The following is an 18,226-nucleotide window of genomic DNA, read 5'->3' on the forward strand; positions in this document are numbered from 1 at the left end:
AAATGGGCAGGTTTTGTTTCTATTTTGCAGAAGCCTAGTATTGAAGACATCCATCCGATCATTCTACAGTCTGGTTTGATCAAACTGCTGGAGAAGAAATGTACCAAAGGGACAGGGTTTAGTAAGCTGTGGTTGCTTAGTGACCTGGAGGTGAGAGCCATGTTATGTGTAATGGATGTTTTATGTCAATAAGATGGTCTAATAACCGATCATCAGAATTTGTGCTGCTTTCAACAGATTTGAACATACTTTGTTTTGTACTTCTAACTAGCCAGCCGTGTAGATATTTGGAATTTGACAAAGCAAGTAGATTGTGAATCTAAAGTGCAGCAGGTGGGCATAAAGATTTAAGTTATTCTCGCTTTCTTTATTTTGAACAAGACCCTCTCAATCATGATGTATTCATCCAAAAAAGAGGCCAGTGCCAGTGCTGAAGGGGCTGATTCGGAAACAGAGGAGCAGGAACAGACCCCAGATCATGAATCTAAGACCTGTACCACTGATCTGGACAAAACTAAGCCTGATCCTTTGGATGGTCTTGATGAAGCCACAAAAATTTTTTTTCAGGTATGGAGCAAGTTTATTTTTCTAATTAGATATTGGAGTTTCAATTAATATTGAACACAACTTTAACAAAAAAAGAAGTAACTGTTCTAATTTGTATAACATTCTGGCCATGTTTAGGACTTTAGGAATGGATTTAGGTAGTTTATGGCGTTCCAGGATTTAGACCATGTGATAGTGAAGGAATGATTATACATTTGCTAGCTAGGCTTAGAATCCTAGTTAGATCTCATCTATCAGTTTCACGTGCCCAGCCCCTTCACAAGGTGAGCAATGTGCTGAGAATCAGTGCAAAGATACAATTAAGTATAGAGCTCACACTGAACTTGCCAGAGACCTTGTATTCATGAGAAAATCTGCAGATGCTGGAAATTCAGGCAACGCACACAAAATGCTGGTGGAACGCAGCAGGTCAGGCACTCCCCCTCCTCCTGTCTTCTGTCATTTTGAATCTCCCCCTCCCACTTTCAAATCTCTTACTATCTCTTCTTTCAGTTAGTCCTGACGAAGGGTCTCGGCCTGAAACGTCGACTGTACCTCTTCCTCTCAATGCTGCCTGGCCTGCTGCGTTCCACCAGCATTTTGTGTGTGTTCCTTGTATTCATGTTAGTTCAGACCATGTTCTGCTATTCCATTTTATAGGAAATGTAAGCTGATTATTTCTATTGTAATTGAGAGCTATTTTCCTCCAGATAACTCATGATGCTCTGAATGCACCATTGCATATTTTACGAGCCATGTATGAACTTCAGATGAGAAAAATAGACTCCTTCTTCCTTGAAGTCCAAAAACGGTGAGTATAGAATATTTTAGTGGTATAACACCAAGCAACATTTTGCTACCAGAGCTATTTGGGATTTTCTGTACTATAAGATGCAGTGCAAATTTAATTGCAGAGTTTTCAGGTTTCTAGATACATTAAAAAAAATTTATGCATGACAATTTGGCTAGCAATGAAGATTAAACTAAGAAATGAAATGTAGATCTTAAAGCTGTGCTCTTGTTTGCTTTGCCAACAGAACATTTGCATAAAACAGTGTTTTGTTGGGCCTTCTCATTTGAAAGGATTGTCTTTACTGGATAATCTACCACCCATTAGTGTCAGAGAGCAATACACATCCTTCAGCCCACCATGCCCGTGCTGTTCCTGACACCAGTCTAAAGTAACCTCATCTAACTACATGTGCTCCTTCTTCTTCCTTTCCCTGCCTGTTCATGTGTCTGTCTATTTTAGACATTGCCTTGTTTCTGCTCCCTCCACCTCCCCTGGCAGCATGTTCCAAGCACCTACCCCTCTGAGGTAAAAAAAAAACAACCTGTCTTGTAGTATTTAATTTTCCTCTCTGGGGGGTGAGAAGAAGAGTGACTAATCTACCCCATCTGCACCGTTGGCTCTCAGCCCCTGGTGCTCCAGAAAAAAAACAATCCAAGTTTGCCCGGCCTCTTCTGAAAGCTAATCCAGAGGGCATGCTGATGAGCCTCTCCTGCACCCTCTCCAAAGCCATGTCCTTCCCAGTGAGGCAACCAGAACTGGGCACCCAACTCCAAATGTGGCCTAATGAAAGTTTTATACAGCTGCAATATAACCTGTCAACTTTTATAAACAGGAGAAAGTCTGCAAATGCTGGAAATCTGAGCAACACACACAAAATGCTGGAGAAACTCAGCAGGCCGGGCAGTATCTGTGGAAAAAAGTAAACAGTCAACATTTTGGGCTGAAACCCTTCATCGGAACTGGAAAATGCCCCCTCTACAACTATCCTCTGTTTTCTATGACCCAGCCAATTTTGGGTCCAATGAAATCTGTAGTCTTTTCATCTGCCTTAACTATCTGGACCAGCCTACAGCAAGGGACCTCATCAAATGTTTTACTAATGTCCATGTATTTACCTGCACCCTGACCCTTAGCAATCATCTTTGTCACCTCCTCAACTAAATTCAATCAGATTTTTGAGATGGGACTTCCCCTGCATGAAGCCACACTGATTATCCGTAATAAATCCATGCTTTACCTAACGTAAGTAAATATTTTCCCTGGGCATCTTCATTTATTTCCCTACCACTAATGTAAACTGATGTCAGGTTAGCTTAATGTTAATGTTTTAAATTCTGAATTAGGGAATCTTATACTTGGAGCCGCCTTTGTCCCAAAAGTGCAGAATCTAGGCTGAGAGAGGACTTTGAGCTTTGAACTTTCATTGTCCAGGATGTATCAGGTGAATATAAAATAATACTATGGCAGTATCTGACGAGCAGGGAGTTGTCCAGGTATTCTGAACAATATTTCATTATCACATAGGCCTCTGCAATAATTGTACTTCAAAAGGAATTGATTCCCTCTGGCAATTGCTGGGGACGTGATATCTACCATCTAAATGCACATTTCTGACAGTTTTGACTAATGGCTTTTCACTGAGTTGTTTAGTAGCTGAACGTAGATCCTGTCAGTATTCGTTTGATTCAGAGTTTGGAACTTTAAGCAGAAACCATTCTTAAGTTGACCTGCTGAGTTCCTCCAGGATTTTGTGTGTTGCAGCCATTTAAAAAAACTGTCTGTTATACAGTTGATGGAAAACGGAATAAAGTGATGTGGGGATTGGGCAGATAGTGTGATTAGGATCCTGGTTGCCTTGACTGGACAACCAGATTTGTTAAGCCAAATGGATTGTCACAATGTTCTCATTTTAATGCAGTACTACATTGTATGTCGTGTGTGAAGGATGGTGAGGTTTGAATTTACAGCGGCTATTGAATATTAAAAGAATGAAGATTCTTTCACATTTAGTCTCTGAAGCTCATGAATTTTAGGTATTGTATTCAGATCTTAATGTACCACTATAGGTAAGCTTTGTCAGAGAAATATCTTTAACCCTGTCAATTAAACCAAATTGTGCAGAATGGCTTGAAGCATTACTATTTTACCTTTTTGGTGGAGGATGCAAAATAGTTAAACTGTCTTTTCTCTCCCCAGATTTGATGGACACATAATTACCACAGATGAGACCATTCAGTCTATGTCTACGAAGTGGCAGCCTAATGAAACTTTGCACACGGAAGACCGCAGCACGAAAGCAGTCGACACTGACATGATGATTGTACCATGTGTGGTGTGTCCTTTCTCGTACTCAATGATTTCTTTAAAAAATCAAAACTCTGTAAATAATTAGATCATATCCAAAGTAGAATTTCGAAACAGATTGTATGAATATGCTGGAAAGGTAGACTCATAGAGACAGCTTCCAAGACCTGTGCATGAAGATCAGCTGAGTATATTATGGCTACCCTAACACTTTACTATGATCTGAATAAGTTCTTTAGGAATCTGATCAATACCATAAATTAATTAATGGGATTGCATCTGGTATTAGTCTCATTTTGAAGAGTGAAAGCGCAACTTTCCAAATAGTATGAGCCTGTTTGGCCCATGTAACTATGGCTTGCCCAGTATATGGTGTCTTCACTGAAGAGCAATGCATTACAGCTATCATAATGCATGACGATGCATTGCAGTTGAAATTGCTCTGTATGAAGGAGCACTTCAGTAGTTAGCTTTATGGGGAATCACGGAGTCATTCAGTATGGAAACAGGCCATTTGGCCCAAATTATCCACACCAACCCCTCTCCCTAAGTGATTCAAGTGTTGGTGTTAATGACCCAGGTTCAACCACTCTTTCAGGTTGTGCACTCCAGGTACGTAGCACCCTTTTGATGAAGAAGCTGCTCATTATATCCCTCACTTTCCCCTTACCACAAGCTAATGACCTCTTGTTTTCATCTATCTTTGATGGGAGAAAATGTTTCCTGCAGTCTACCCTATCTGTACCCCTCATAATTTTATATACCCCAATTATGTTCTCTCTCAATTTTCACCACTCTAGGTGAAGTGAAACTAGCTTTTCGAGTCTACCTTGTAACTGAACTGCTTCATCCCAGGCATCATTCTGGTGAATCTTCTCATTTCCCTTTCCAATGCTATCGCATCCTTCCTCCAACATGGTGACCAGAACTGCATGCTGTACGTCAGCTGAGGTCTGACCAAGATTTTATAAAATTGGAGCATAACCTCCCACCTGTATGCAATGGCCAGTATACCACGAACCACCTTTATCATATGGTCTGCCTGCATTGCTACCTTCAAGGCTCCATAAACTTGTACTCTTAAGAACCTGCTCTTCCTCAGTACTCCCTACTATTCATGGTGTGCATCCTGGTCTTTTTGGTACTGCTAAAATGCATAACCTCACATTTGACTAGATTAAGCAACATCTGCCTTTTTTCCAGTCCATTTCACCAACACATCAACATCTCTCTGCAGCCTGACTACCTTCCACCTTGTTAACAACTTTGCCGATCTTTGTGTCAATGGCAATTTTACTGATCGTGCCTCCTATAACCATTTGCTTATGTTGCAAACAGCAAGGGTCCTAGCACTAATCGTTATGGAACAGGCCTTGCCACAGGCATTGATTTGCAAAAGCAGCCATTTACTATCACTGTCTGACAAATGGCTTCTTCCGCATTTGGAGTATAGTCGTCTAGGATCATCAGCGGTTGCTTCTTTCTGTTGGAGGTTCCTTGTTGGATCTCTTTAAAGTTGCTGAATTTTCCAAATTTTCCTCTTGGGATGATTAAATCTAAGTTCAAAAGTAAGCTGTGATGCCTAAATGGCTATTCCCTGAATGTTTTACAAGATATCTTGCCCACTAGAAGGTTGTCTTACTATCAATTTATGTGAACGTTACAAATATAGTATTGGATTGTACTAAACTGCACATAGAATCAAAAGGCCTGGAATGCTGGAAATCTAAAATGAAACAGAAAATGCTGGAGTTGCATTTGCCCTTATAATTATTGTCCCCATTTTTATCTGCATGGAATAGATCCTATTCATACTGTTGGCAAGACTAGTCAAGGGGCTGGATGTGTAAAATATTCTATATAGCAGGAGCTACCACACAGCATGCCACACAACTGGAAACATTGCACTTCCAGCCCTGCATTGGATACTTGCTGCTCTGGAGTCCAGAATGTTAAAGGATACTAGCAACTATTGAATCCTAAGCTGAACGTGAAATCCTGTATCTTGCCCATCACCAAGTTCGCACTTCTGTAACGTCTGGATACTCCTGTACTGGCCATGCATTCACAGCTGCTGAAATGCGAGAGGCATTACTTTATTATTTTTTGATATGACCCCCCTGTGCCTCGCTGCTTGAGTCTCGCGTTACATAAACCGCAGTCTCCAAGATGCTGCCACCCATTTTCTGACCGGCACTCTTCTGCCTCCCATCCGCCATCTCCGCTCGGCTCCAGTACATCATATCCCAACTCCTGTCTAAGGGCCTTTATTGCGTGAGGCTTTTAAACACCTCAAACTCATGCCTTTCATTCAGATTCTGATCTGCTTTTCATCTTTGGTCTCTTTACTGTCTTTCTGATGCTGGCAGAGCCTTTGTTGTTTTTCCCAACCTTTCTTTTACTGCACCTTTTACCTTTTGAATGCATCTGTCGGGGCTTATCTTTTCAGCCCTAGGTTCACATTCTCTACATTATGTTATTTCTTAATCAGCCACATGTTGAATAAATGGGAACACTTACCGATCTTCTCAAGTCCTTTCTGTCAGACTTTACCGTTTGCTTGATCTGCTTGCATGACGGCTCTCGTCTCTGAATGCAGGAGAGTTCGAATGGCAAAGTTAATTGGTCAGAGTAACTGTGCCAAGCATTGTTCACCTCATTCCCTGACAAAAACAAATTTATTTATGCTTGGAAAAAGAGAGGTTTACACAAATTGTGTGGGAGTAACTAAAACACTCTGTCAAAAAGCTAGAACAGAAACATAGTTATATAATTAGGCCATTTCTCAGGTAAGTTAATGTAACATGCAGTTCTAACTACTGATGTGCTCAAAAAAACTGAATCCATTAATCAGAGTCATGAGATCTTACAGCACAGAAATAGGCTCTTCAGCCGAGCTTGTCCATGCCAGCAAGCTCATCCTATCTGCCTGCGTCTGGCCCATAGCCCTCGAAATTTCTCCTCCCCATGGACTTATCTAGATGGCTTTTAAATGCTGTTACCATGCCAGCTATTTCTGGCAGTTCATTTCAAATACATTCCACTCTTTATGTAAGGAAGCTGCCTTTGATATCTCTTTTAAATCTCTTTCCTTTGATCTTGAAGCCTACAGTATTGTGCAAGAGTCTTAGGCACATGTAAAACAATTCTGTAAAGCAAAGAAGCTTTCAAAAATAATGAAATGAGGAGTTTCTCAACATCAGAAAAATTACCAGTAAAAAATTAAATCAAATCAGTATTTGGTGTGCCTTTAAAATACCATCATCTGATTCAAATCTTACAATGTCATGCAGTTTTATAAGACAATTGGCTGATAGGTTGTTCCAAGCATCTTGCAGAACTTGCCACAGTTCTTCTGCAGACTTTGGCTGTTTGGCTTGCTTCTATGGAGAGCAGTGTTCCATGGAGGCCATACCATCTGAAACCATATGAAAAAAAGATCCAGGGTGCCTCAGAATTTTGCATTGTACTGTATTTCCTCTTGTTCTTATCAACTCCTTCTTGGGTGGGTTGTGGGGGAGGATAATATGCTTTCATCCTGTCTGTGCCCCTCATAATCTGGTCACCCATCAATCTCCTGTGTTATAGGGAATGAAGTCCCAGTCTACACAACACCTCCTTGTAACTCAGGCCCCAAGTCCTGGTAAATCTTCTCCACAACTTCCCTGAAACAGGATGGCCATAACTATATACATAATCTGGTCACCCATCAATCTCCTGTGTTATAGGGAATGAAGTCCCAGTCTACACAACATCTCCTTGTAACTCAGGCCCCAAGTCCTGGTAAATCTTTTCCGCATTTTTTCTAGTTTAATAACATCTTTCCTGAAGCAAGATGGCCATAACTATATACAGTACTCCAAGTGTGTCTCACCACCATCTTGTGTGACTGCAATATGATTTACCAACTACTGTACTTAGTGCCTTGTTTGTTGAAAGCCAGTGTGCTAAGCACCTTCTCCACCCTATCTGCTTGTGATGCTACTTTCAACAAACTATGCACTTGCATTCCTAAGTCCCTCTCTCCCAAAATACTTCTTAAGGCCCTAACATTCACTATACAAGTCAATAATTTTGCAGTTACCTCCAAGGCACCCTTGAAACCCCTGGTGTCCGTTGCCATGTTAGTCCAGAACGTGTGCAACATGTTTTTTCGGAGTACTTCTCATGGACCTGACTTGTCACATGGTGGTGCTAACATTGTTTACCAGAAGAAACAATCTAATTTGCAGAGTCACCTTCATGCTAAAGAATGACAAGAAACACATAAAACGTGAGCAGCATTTGCCACACATCCCTTGTACCCTTTTGAAGTTGATAATCCTCCTTGTACAACCTTATTCGATTTGCTGAAGATTCTCCCATCCGGCTGTTTGGAGCATCTTCCATAAAGTTGACTCGTGTCACACTTCCATCATTGTGTTCCCTCAAATACAGTCAGAAATAATGTATCTTTTGAGAAACATTTGGAGTATGCTAAACAGAGGTCCACTGTGTGTGTGCGCGCGTGTGTGTGTGTATGCGCGCGTGCGCGCAAAAATGTCTCATGATACAATAAAATTGTCCTGTGGAAGATGCCGTTTGGATGAATGAAGGCTCTACAAATAAACCAGTTCTTAGTTTCCAATTCATTGTTGGAGGGTTGGTAAAGCATTTCCAGCATTTTCTGCTTTCATTTCAAGTAACCAAACAAATTAATAACAACTTGTAGTAATTCTGTGTTAAAGTTGCGACAGAAGCCTTGAACTCACCAAAATCACCCCTTTCCACAGCACAAGATCATGGGAAAGGCCTGCACGCTGGTAAGTGGACAGACATTTCCACAATGAAGACATCAAAGGCACTTCAACTAGCGCATGCATATAAATTTAATTGCATTTTTAAGTGAAGCAAAATGGGCTTACATGTAGCTTTCTGTAAAACAAATTCTGACACCTTCCTTTTCGTTTTCTTTTTTGCATTCTGTTTATATGCAACTCTGAACACAATGTAGGTTAAAGGAGAGAAAATTTTGCAAACGAGCCTGTCCCAACAGTATGAGTGAGCATCATGCTGTAAATACATTGACCTTTTTGGCTTAGCCTTAACTTTGTGGCATATGACAGGAATTTGTTTGATCCAGATTTGCATATAGACAGATTAGGCAAAACTGAATTTGTTTTCTCTTCAAAAGCCTTCCCTCTTACTGGACTCCTGGAATGAAATATGGACAGTAAGAGGTCCTGCTGGCTTGAGACGGTGCTTTAAGGAACAGGCTTACAGAGCAAATCTCTGAACCTTGCATCATGTTTAGGAATACGATGGGATTCTCCTCTCCTCTGCACCCTGCAAAACTTTGACATGCCTTTTAAAGCTGTGCAAAATCTAACTGTGATCCAATCAGTGATCTTGAATTTGTTTTCCAAGGGTCTGTGGTAATTATGAAGAGGCATCATTTCAAATCCCACCCTGACAACTTTTTTGCAACAGCATTTTGTTTCATCATTCAAAATCTTCCTGGGCTGACTTCCTAATTGCAAACTCAAATTAAATGTGTGCATATGAATAAATGACAAAATATCCTTAAAATTGTATGATAATCTGATATTATTTAAATCCTAGTAGATGTATTTGAATTAATTGTTAGTGATTCTTTTTATAACTATTGGTAATAATCATGAAATTACCACACTCTATTAACAATCTCTCTTTCATCCCATTCGAGTCTTTGTAGGCAGTTTGATTAAAGTTACTTGACATATGACAGGTCCTACAAAAATGTGTTTGACATTTAACTGTTCTAAATTGTCTGAGAAAGCACTTGGTAGTTTTCGAACCTCCAAGCACTCTGAAAATGACTAGGACTACTGCAGTTCAAGGATGCCTCCGCATCGCCAGCTGAGGGCAGCTCCAACAGAGCCGTGAAGGCTGGCTTTGCTTAGTCTGGTGAATGAATCTTTTACTGGGCACAGTTTTGATCCCCTTATTTCAGAACAGATGCTGGAGACAATCCTAAAATGAAGAATGTTGGGTGGTCTCAGTGAAAGGTATTTATTTATTGAGATACAGTATGGAGTAGGCCCTTCTGGCCCTTTGAGCTGCGCCGCCCAGTAATCCCCTGGTTTTAATCCTAGCCTAATCACGGGACGATTTGCAATGAGTAAGTAACCCACCAGCCGGTACGTCTTTGGACTGTGGGAGGAAACCGGAGCTGCTGGAGAAACCCACGCAGTCACTGGGAGAGCGTGACTGCGTACCAGGCGGTGGTGGGGATTCAGCCCGGGTTGCCTGTTCTGTAAAGCGTTGTGCTAACCGTTCACTATGCTACCGTGCTGTCCCATTGTGTCTGTTCCCGAGGGAGCACAGGTGTTGAGAATCTTATAGGAGGCAACATTGTCAAAAGTAAGGCTGAGAAAGTAGTGAATCTCTAAAGTTTAGAAATGGAGGCGGTGTTCTTAAGGAGGAAGTCGGTACATTTTTGAAAGACCAAGGGAAACTGGCACAGATGAGGAGATGAAGCTTTGGCAGATCAGCCATGATCACATCGAGAGGTGGGCCAGGTTTGAAGGGCCGAGTGGTCAACTCCTATTATGTTGTGTGCTGTTCAGAAGTCTCCTAATTTATCATGCAGGCATCGGAGAAAATTTGATCTTGGTTTATTTTATTTCATTGATAAACTGAAAACTTAGTTGCATTTTAATGTTAGTTCTTTAAAGGTTAAATGTGAGGAGATGGTATGTGGCCAACCTTAGCTTCAAATTCTATTGCTAATTATATATGCATAGTGAATTTAACCTGTTTTCTTTCTTTAAAACCTAGTCCAAGCCTTTGCATTATGAGAAAGCAGTGGAAGAGAGCAATCCTGTCTCACAGAAGCTCATAACTAATACAGAAAGTGATCTACAGCGCAGCTACGCTAAACAACGACGCACTAAAAGCTCCATGCTGCTGCATAAGGAGCTGGACTTGCGTGGCAAGAGGGCAGTGCGCGACTACCTGTACAAAATCAACGAAGCCATCTCCATTCTGTATGCCAGGCATGTGCTCGCTTCTCTATTGGCCAACTGGCCAAGTGGAGTACCAATCACAGAGGAGATGCTGGGACTCAACTGCCCGTCTCACATGGCCTACATACTCGATTTGCTAATGCAGCTGGAGGAGAAGCCTTTGTGGGAAAAGGTTGGTGAAGAATGCTCAGGCTTGCAAACTTTTCAAAGCACTACTAAAAAAAGAAGGCCTAGCTATCCATCCTTTCAGGGGCTATGAAGTAATGGAAGGGTTCACAGGCAGGAGGGAGAGTAGGTGCATCAGGTCCTTGTTATTCATGAGGGATGGGGCATGGACTTCCACAAACAACATTGTGATCAGTAATTGCAGCAAAAAGTCACTAAACTGGGTTCATAGACAATTGTATAATGGAATCAGGTCTGAATTCTTTAGTTTAGAAGAATGAAGGTGAGCTTATTAAAACTTCCAAAATTTTTGCAAGCGGGGTGCAGAGAGAATAATTCACCTGACTAAGGAGTCCAGAGCCAGTAGTTGGCCTTGGAGTAAGAAGCTGATGTTTCAGACTCAGATGAGGATAAGATTCACCACTTGGATGGTGGTCGATCTTTGGCATTCTGCACAGAAAATCAGTCATTGAATCCATTGAAGGCCGGTGAGAACAGGTCCCTGAATATTACGGGAATGGAGAGATACCGGAACACCGCAGGTTCGGGAGATCAGGATGAACGAGAGACAGGCTTCAAGCACCCAATATTGAACTAATGTTTAATGTTTGCCTTTCTTAACGTCTTTCTCATTTTTGTCTTCTATTCCCCCCTATTTTTCTATTAATTGCCCTCCCTTCTTTTCCATTTTCTTCACTTCCTCTTATCCTCCATATCGTTACTGACTGCCCCTTCCTCCCCTCATATCTGATTTTCCCCCCTCTGCCTGTCCTTCTGCAGCCCAGAGATGAACAAATATCCTGCTGGAGAAGACTTATAACTGAGATCCCTTCTCCCACTCCAGTTGTGTCACCACGTACAAAATGTTTGTTCATGTCAGAGGGAAAATTAAACGATGTTTTAACCCCTGCCCCCACCCTTCCGAAAGAGTGCTGCACCAATATCACAAGCCATCTGCTGAGCCCTGAACAGTGTGGTTTAATGCTTTTCACTGCACACACTGGAAATACTTGTATTTTCTGGAGTACATTGGGTTTTTTTAACTGCACCCCTATATTGCTCCCAAGCCCTGATAGCAAAGTCTGCTTTGATGGGGTGACACTTGTCTCTCACCACTAAGGAATGGCCCAGTGTAGCATGATGTAGGGGCTGCCTCTTCACTCACTCAACAAGACATCAGGTCCCCCAAGCTCGTTGCTTGGCAAAGCTGCCTCTGAATGCTTGTGAATGCCTTTGACATCAGTGAATATTAACACTAGAGCTGTCTAAACAAACAAAAAAAATGTTTAAGCTACATTAAAGTTTTTAAAATGTTTAAAACGGTTGAAATCTTTGCCACAAACTGAAGTGAATAACTTGCTCCCAGGAGCCAACTGGCCTCCCTATCTTTCAGGTGGTGCCAGTGGAATCCATGTGAAGCTCAGCAGACAGGCCCGAGGCTTGGAAAAGCCCTGGAGGTTCAAGCTGATCTGTTGGACTGGACACCAGGAAAGCGAGGCTGTGGCAGTGTGGATTTGGAAGTTGTGGACTCTAAACTCATGTTTATTGTTTTCTTTCCTCCGCTGTTTTTGTCAGATTCTGCAGAGAGTGTTGCTTGGTTGCAGTAAGAACATCCTGGGATCTTTAGCGGTGACTGCCTGTCAGTTTATGGAGGAGCCAGGAATGGATATCCAGATCAGAGAGTCCAAGCACCCCTATGACAGTAATACAACGATTGAGGTATTGCTGATACTATTTTGGTACGGTTTGAATCTGTTACCAGGCCCACCGTAAACAAACTCACTGTGATGTGAAAGCGGTTTCAGACCAAGGCCATTGTTACTTTGAGTTAGTAGGCAACAAAGCCCACACGTTTCATATCCCTGCAATATCCTGAGTGGCCTGGCAACCTGTGAGTTAATTTGAAGTGTTACCAGTGTTCTAGTGTCGGAAACACCGTCTCCCCACTGGTAAATCTGTACGAACCCCAGGTTATTAGAAATACTCGCCTGCTTTTGCTGAAGTTTTTGTCTGATGTCTGTCACAACCACCTTTGTCTGTTAATATCACATTCAGTGAATAGCAGCGATGAAAGTCTGCACAGGGTGCTGAGGTATGTTGATCATAAAACACTAGAGCACAGTGCAGGCCTTAGGCCCATGATGTTCTGCTTAACTTTTAACCTACCAGGATCAATCTAACCCCGCCATTTTTCTATCATCCATATCCCTATCTAAGAGTCTCTCAAATGCCTTTAATGTATCTGCCTCGACCGCCACACTGGCAGGGCATTGAATGCACTCCCCACTCCCTGTGTGAACTTGCCTCTGACATCAGCCCTATAATTTCCTGAAATCAACTTGAAATTATGCCCCTTTGTATTGGCCATTTCTGCCCCGAGATGAAGTCCGTGCTATCCACTTGATCTATGCCTCTCCTCTTGCAGGAGGGAAGGGTTAGATTGATCTTCGAGTAGGTTAAAAGCTCAGGACAATACCATGGGCCAAAGGACCTGTACTGTGCTGTATTGCTATATGGCCTATTAATGTCATATTCAAGGGTATTTGTTTTTTAAATAACATACATAGTTAAGAGAAAAAAATCAGTCAATAGTTTCTGACAAATCTGCATTCCTTCAAGGTGTAAAACCAACAAGAAAAATGGACCAACAATGGTTAAAAAGATAGCATTAGATCAAAGGAAACTTAAAATGCTGTCAGGCAGCCCAAGAATTGGGAATTCAGCAAAAGTATTGATGGGGAAAGAAAAGTAGAATATGGGAGTAATCTTGTATAATAGGAAGAAACATTAAAAAAAAACAGATTCTACAGATACATAAAAATGAAAAGATTAGCACAAGTTAAGGTGGGTCACTTACAGATTGGGACAGAGAAATTATATTGCAGAGTAAGGAATTAGCTGGCAAACAAAACTACTGTGTCTGTCTTCATGAAAGAAGATAGCAAAACTTCCCAGAAATAGTGGGATCAAGTGGGTTTAGAGTGAATAAGGAGCTAGGGAAAATTAATGGAACTGAAGACAGTTAGAAGCCTGATGACCCACATCCAAAGGTTCAGCTGGTGGCTGTAGGAGAGAAGATGCACTGTTTCTCATCATTCAAGTTTCAGATTCTTTCATCGTTCCTGAGTCACTATTGTAACTCCATTGTTTAGGAAAGGAGGGAGAGATTTTAAAAAAAATCAGCCACAGGATTCCTGAATGGTACAGAAGGCATGAGGAGCCTCCAAAGGGTCTGCTGTACTTGTATTTCATAAGCTTTGATGGACTCCTGAGAAACACCATTGAAAGGATCGTAGCTCAGACATTCTGCAAATACAGTCAATTTGGATAAACCTAAGAAAGAATGGACAGCACAAAACCTTACCCACTTCCCTTCCCTTCCCACCACACCCTTCTTTGATCATAGACTTGACACCAACAGAATCAACAAACTCATTCGTAAGGCCAGTGATGTTGTGGGGATGGAACTGGACTCTCTGACGGTGGTGTCTGAAAAGAGGATGTTGTCCAAGTTGCATGCCGTCTTGGTCAATGTCTCCCATCCACTACATAATGTACTGGGTGGGCACAGGAGTACATTCAGCCAGAGACTCATTCCACCGAGATGCAACACTGAGCGTCATAGGAAGTCATTCCTGCCTGTGGCCATCAAACTTTACAACTCCTCCCTTGGAGGGTCAGACACCCTGAGCCAATAGGCTGGTCCTGGACTTATTTCCTGGCATAATTTACATATTACTATTTAATTATTTATGGTTTTATTACTATTTAATTATTTATGGTGCAACTGTAACGAAAACCAATTTCCCCCGGGATAAATAAAGTATGACTATGACTATGAATAGAAAATTTCGGGGAATGTGTGATAAGCAATATGCAGGGACTATGGGAACTTGGTTTGCCTAGAAAATATATTAAATAGAGGGTGATTGTGTAGAGTGTAGTCAAGTGTGTCAACTAGAAGAATATATTAAAGAACTGATGAGCCTGGCAGTAGAGTTGGATTTGAGACTAGAACTAGTTCAAGCTTTTTATGTAATGAAGAAAGGTTAATTTGTAACCTTACAGTAAAGAATTTTCTGGGGATGAATGAATTTACTGTAATTGGGAGAGATTCTAATTTTAGGAGGGTTGTGGTTAAGTATAAGACTATGATCCTTCAGCATACTCTGATTAAATTATGTTTGAAAAATCTATTAAAGGATGTAACTAATAAGGTAGACAAATATTTCAGTTTTAAAGCACTGAATAAGACGATGGCTGATGAATTTGGGTAATATACGTATCTTCAAGGGCTAAGAAATAGTGGAAAACTGAGAACAAAAGTAATGGATTATTTTTGGAATGATAAGATTGAACTAGCAGTGTCATAATTGGCTCTGCCATTAGTAACTAGATGAGGGATTTGAATGGAATACATCCATGTTTGTTACAAAGTTAAGAACACAAGAAAATAAGAGCCACATTAGTAACCTGACCCATCAGTCCTTCCCCACAGTTCAATATGATCATGGCTGATATACTCAAAACCTCAGTGCCTCTTCCAGGTCACTTCTCCATGGCCTTCAGTTCCACAATATTTCAAAAACTTGCCTACCTCCATTTCAGATATTTCTAACGAGCTTGTCTGTACAACTCTCTAGGACACAGCATTCCACTGTCCACGCAAGTAGAAATTTCTAAACATGGGTGATCTCCACATTACAGGGAGGATGGGGGTGGGTTGCATTTCAGAAGTATTGCAGGTTTCCATAGTCTGAACTTGAGTCGAGCCACGTGAGTTGTTAAAAAAAAAAATTAACACATGGATTCTTATTCTTTATCTCAGATCACTACAGCACAGAAGCAGGCCCTTTGGCCCATCTAGGCCATGCCAAACTATTACTTCCCCAGTCCCATCAACCTGCACCTGGACCACAACCTTCCATACCTCTCCCAACCATGTACCAACCCAAAATTCTCTTTAATGCTGAAATTGAATCAGCATGCACTGCTTCCACTAGCAGCTCATTCATTCCACACTCTGAGTGGACAAAGTTCCCCCTCACGTTCCCTTTAAACATTTCACCTTTCACCTTTCACCCTGAACCAATGGAGAGGTAAAATTACCTTCTATCACAACCTTATTTTTCTTGCAATAGTCTGCGATCTCTCTACAAATCTGCTCCTCAAAATCCCATTGACTGTTGGCTGGTCTATAATATAATCCGCATTAACATGATGATCCCTTTCTTATTTACAGTTCCACCCGCCTTGCGAGCCCTCCAGTCTATCCTGTCTGAGCACTACTACAACATTTTTCCTGACTAGAATCACCATCTCTCCCCCTTTAATCCATCTTGCTCTGTCACGTCTAAAACAACAGAAGCCTGGAACATTGAGCTGCCAGTCCTGCCCTTCCTGCAACCAAGTTTCACTGATGGCTGCAATGTCCTAATTCCATGTGTTGATCCATGCTCTAACTCACTGGCTTACCGACAATGCTCCTTGTATTGAAATAGATACAATTCAGAACATGAATCACACGATGATCAACCTTTCAAATTCTGTCTTTGTATGTAAGCTGAACAAGATTTTCCCCCACAACAACTCCACTCCCTGGCACTCTGGTTCCCATCCTGCTACGACTCTAGTTGAAACCCCCCTCAGAGCAGCAAACCTTCCCATGAGGATATTCGTCCCCCTCCACTTCAGGTGCAGAATGTCCCTGGAACGGTCCCAGTGATCCAAAACTCTGACGCCCTCACTTCTGCACTTCCTTATCCATGTGTTATATCTTCCTACTTCTGGCCTCAGCACATGGCACAGGTAGCAACTGTGAGATCACAACCTTTCCGTCTGAGCCATAGAGCCAACCCAATGCCAGAGACCTGACCACTTTGGCTTTCCTCTGCTGGATGATCTCACAGCCACCCCGACTGAATCCAAGCTGGTCTACTTGTTATTGAGGGGAACAGCCACCGAGATACTCTGCACTGGCTGCTTAGCTCTTGTCCCTGTCATGTGTCATACACCTGAGGTGTAATTACCTTTCAATTAACGCCTCAGCCTGCTGTAGGTTTTCTGTGTTTCCCAAATGATGCGCCGTTCATCCAGTTTCCAGAAGCTGCAGCTGGATACACTTCTTTCAGATGTCATCGTGAGGGATACTAGAGGCCTCACTGTCCTCCGACATTCCACTATCCTGCCTGGCATTCCCACTGCTCTAATTGCACAATAAGAAAGAAATGTAGCCGATCTCAAACCCGCTGAATGTCCTCACGTGTTTCTCTCAGTTTTTCAGAACTCGCGCTCAAAATATACCAGCCAAAGGCTCTACTGATCCCAAACCTCCTGAATGTCCCAATGGGCCCCATTTGCTTGTTCAAATCTTCTGAGCTCTCTCTGGATGAATTCCCTGTGGTCAGATTTCTGTTACTTGAACTGCTATAACACAAGATTCGTGTGTGCTTTGGATTTAAGTGGCCAGCTCATTACGTTGAAATTCTGTTCCCTCAGTTGAGACTCTTGATGTCCACCCTGTCATACTCCCTTAGGATCCTATGCTTTTCTGTATGCTCAAACTTCATTCTTCTAAACTCCAAAGAATAGGGAACAAAACATTGTGCTCAGAGTGTATCACATTAACGGACAGGTTTAGAAATGGCAAGGATCTCATCAGAACGTAAAGAGACACGTGAACCTATTCATGAGGAATAAAACAATGTGCACCCAAGCAGTAAGTCGTTATTCGAGCAGTATTCATAAAGCATCCAGTCCAAACTTTCATTTACATTTTGCTTCGGTATAAATTGAAAATGACGTGTAAACCATTGTAAAATTGTTTTTCTTATATTTCTGAGGTACTGTGGTAGTTATAACATAGCACCCAATAACAGATTTTTCTTAAACTCCAGGACAAAGTTCACATTCCAGGTGCAATTTACCTGTCGGTGAAATTTGATTCTCATTGTGTGTCTGAAGATGGATGTGATGAGTTACTGATGTCCAGCAGTAGTGACTACAAACAAGATCGACACATATTCAGTGGACCATCACATAAGTGGATTGACTTTGATATTCCAGGTAGAAATTTCATTCTGTCTGTTGTTCATGTTTTGAAGTCTGTATGCCCTCGTCAAGTGCAGAACGTAGTGCTATTTTGTAATTGAATATGCCAGCTGGATATTTCTGACAGCCAGGCCAGTGCTTTTCATCATTATGATCAAAAAGATAGCATCCTGATCCGAAAGTAATATTTTGTTTGCAATCAACAACTTTGGGCGAAATAATTTTACAGGCAGTGATTAATTTTTACATAATTATTCTGTGAGATTGCTTGGATGAATGTTTTACAGCTTACCATTTCTTTTAATCTTTGCACAAATTGAGAAAGCTCTGTCATCTTTGACTTGCAGCTTCCATGTATTAATCCTGCCGGAGGTGTAAAATC

At 41.6% G+C, this 18,226-nt stretch overlaps 1 protein-coding gene across 6 annotated transcripts in view; it reads left to right on the forward strand.

Annotated features, from left to right (window-relative positions):
• zzef1 (zinc finger, ZZ-type with EF hand domain 1) overlaps positions 1 to 18,226 on the forward strand; it is a 266,638-nt gene that overhangs the window by 171,185 nt on the left and 77,227 nt on the right. For 4 of the 6 annotated variants that reach the window (XM_063031513.1, XM_063031514.1, XM_063031515.1 and 1 more), the window contains exons 45-52: positions 31 to 150; positions 382 to 567; positions 1,257 to 1,357; positions 3,536 to 3,671; positions 8,416 to 8,445; positions 10,442 to 10,801; positions 12,370 to 12,513; positions 17,691 to 17,859. In XM_063031513.1, the coding sequence (XP_062887583.1) occupies positions 31 to 150; positions 382 to 567; positions 1,257 to 1,357; positions 3,536 to 3,671; positions 8,416 to 8,445; positions 10,442 to 10,801; positions 12,370 to 12,513; positions 17,691 to 17,859 (1,246 nt within the window). The remainder of the gene's footprint in view (positions 1 to 30; positions 151 to 381; positions 568 to 1,256; positions 1,358 to 3,535; positions 3,672 to 8,415; positions 8,446 to 10,441; positions 10,802 to 12,369; positions 12,514 to 17,690; positions 17,860 to 18,226) is intronic. The other 2 variants (XM_063031517.1, XM_063031518.1) reach the window with 1 other exon arrangement.

The sequence above is a fragment of the Mobula hypostoma genome, chromosome 23, assembly GCF_963921235.1.
Source record: "Mobula hypostoma chromosome 23, sMobHyp1.1, whole genome shotgun sequence".
NCBI classification, from domain to species: Eukaryota; Metazoa; Chordata; class Chondrichthyes; order Myliobatiformes; family Myliobatidae; genus Mobula; species Mobula hypostoma.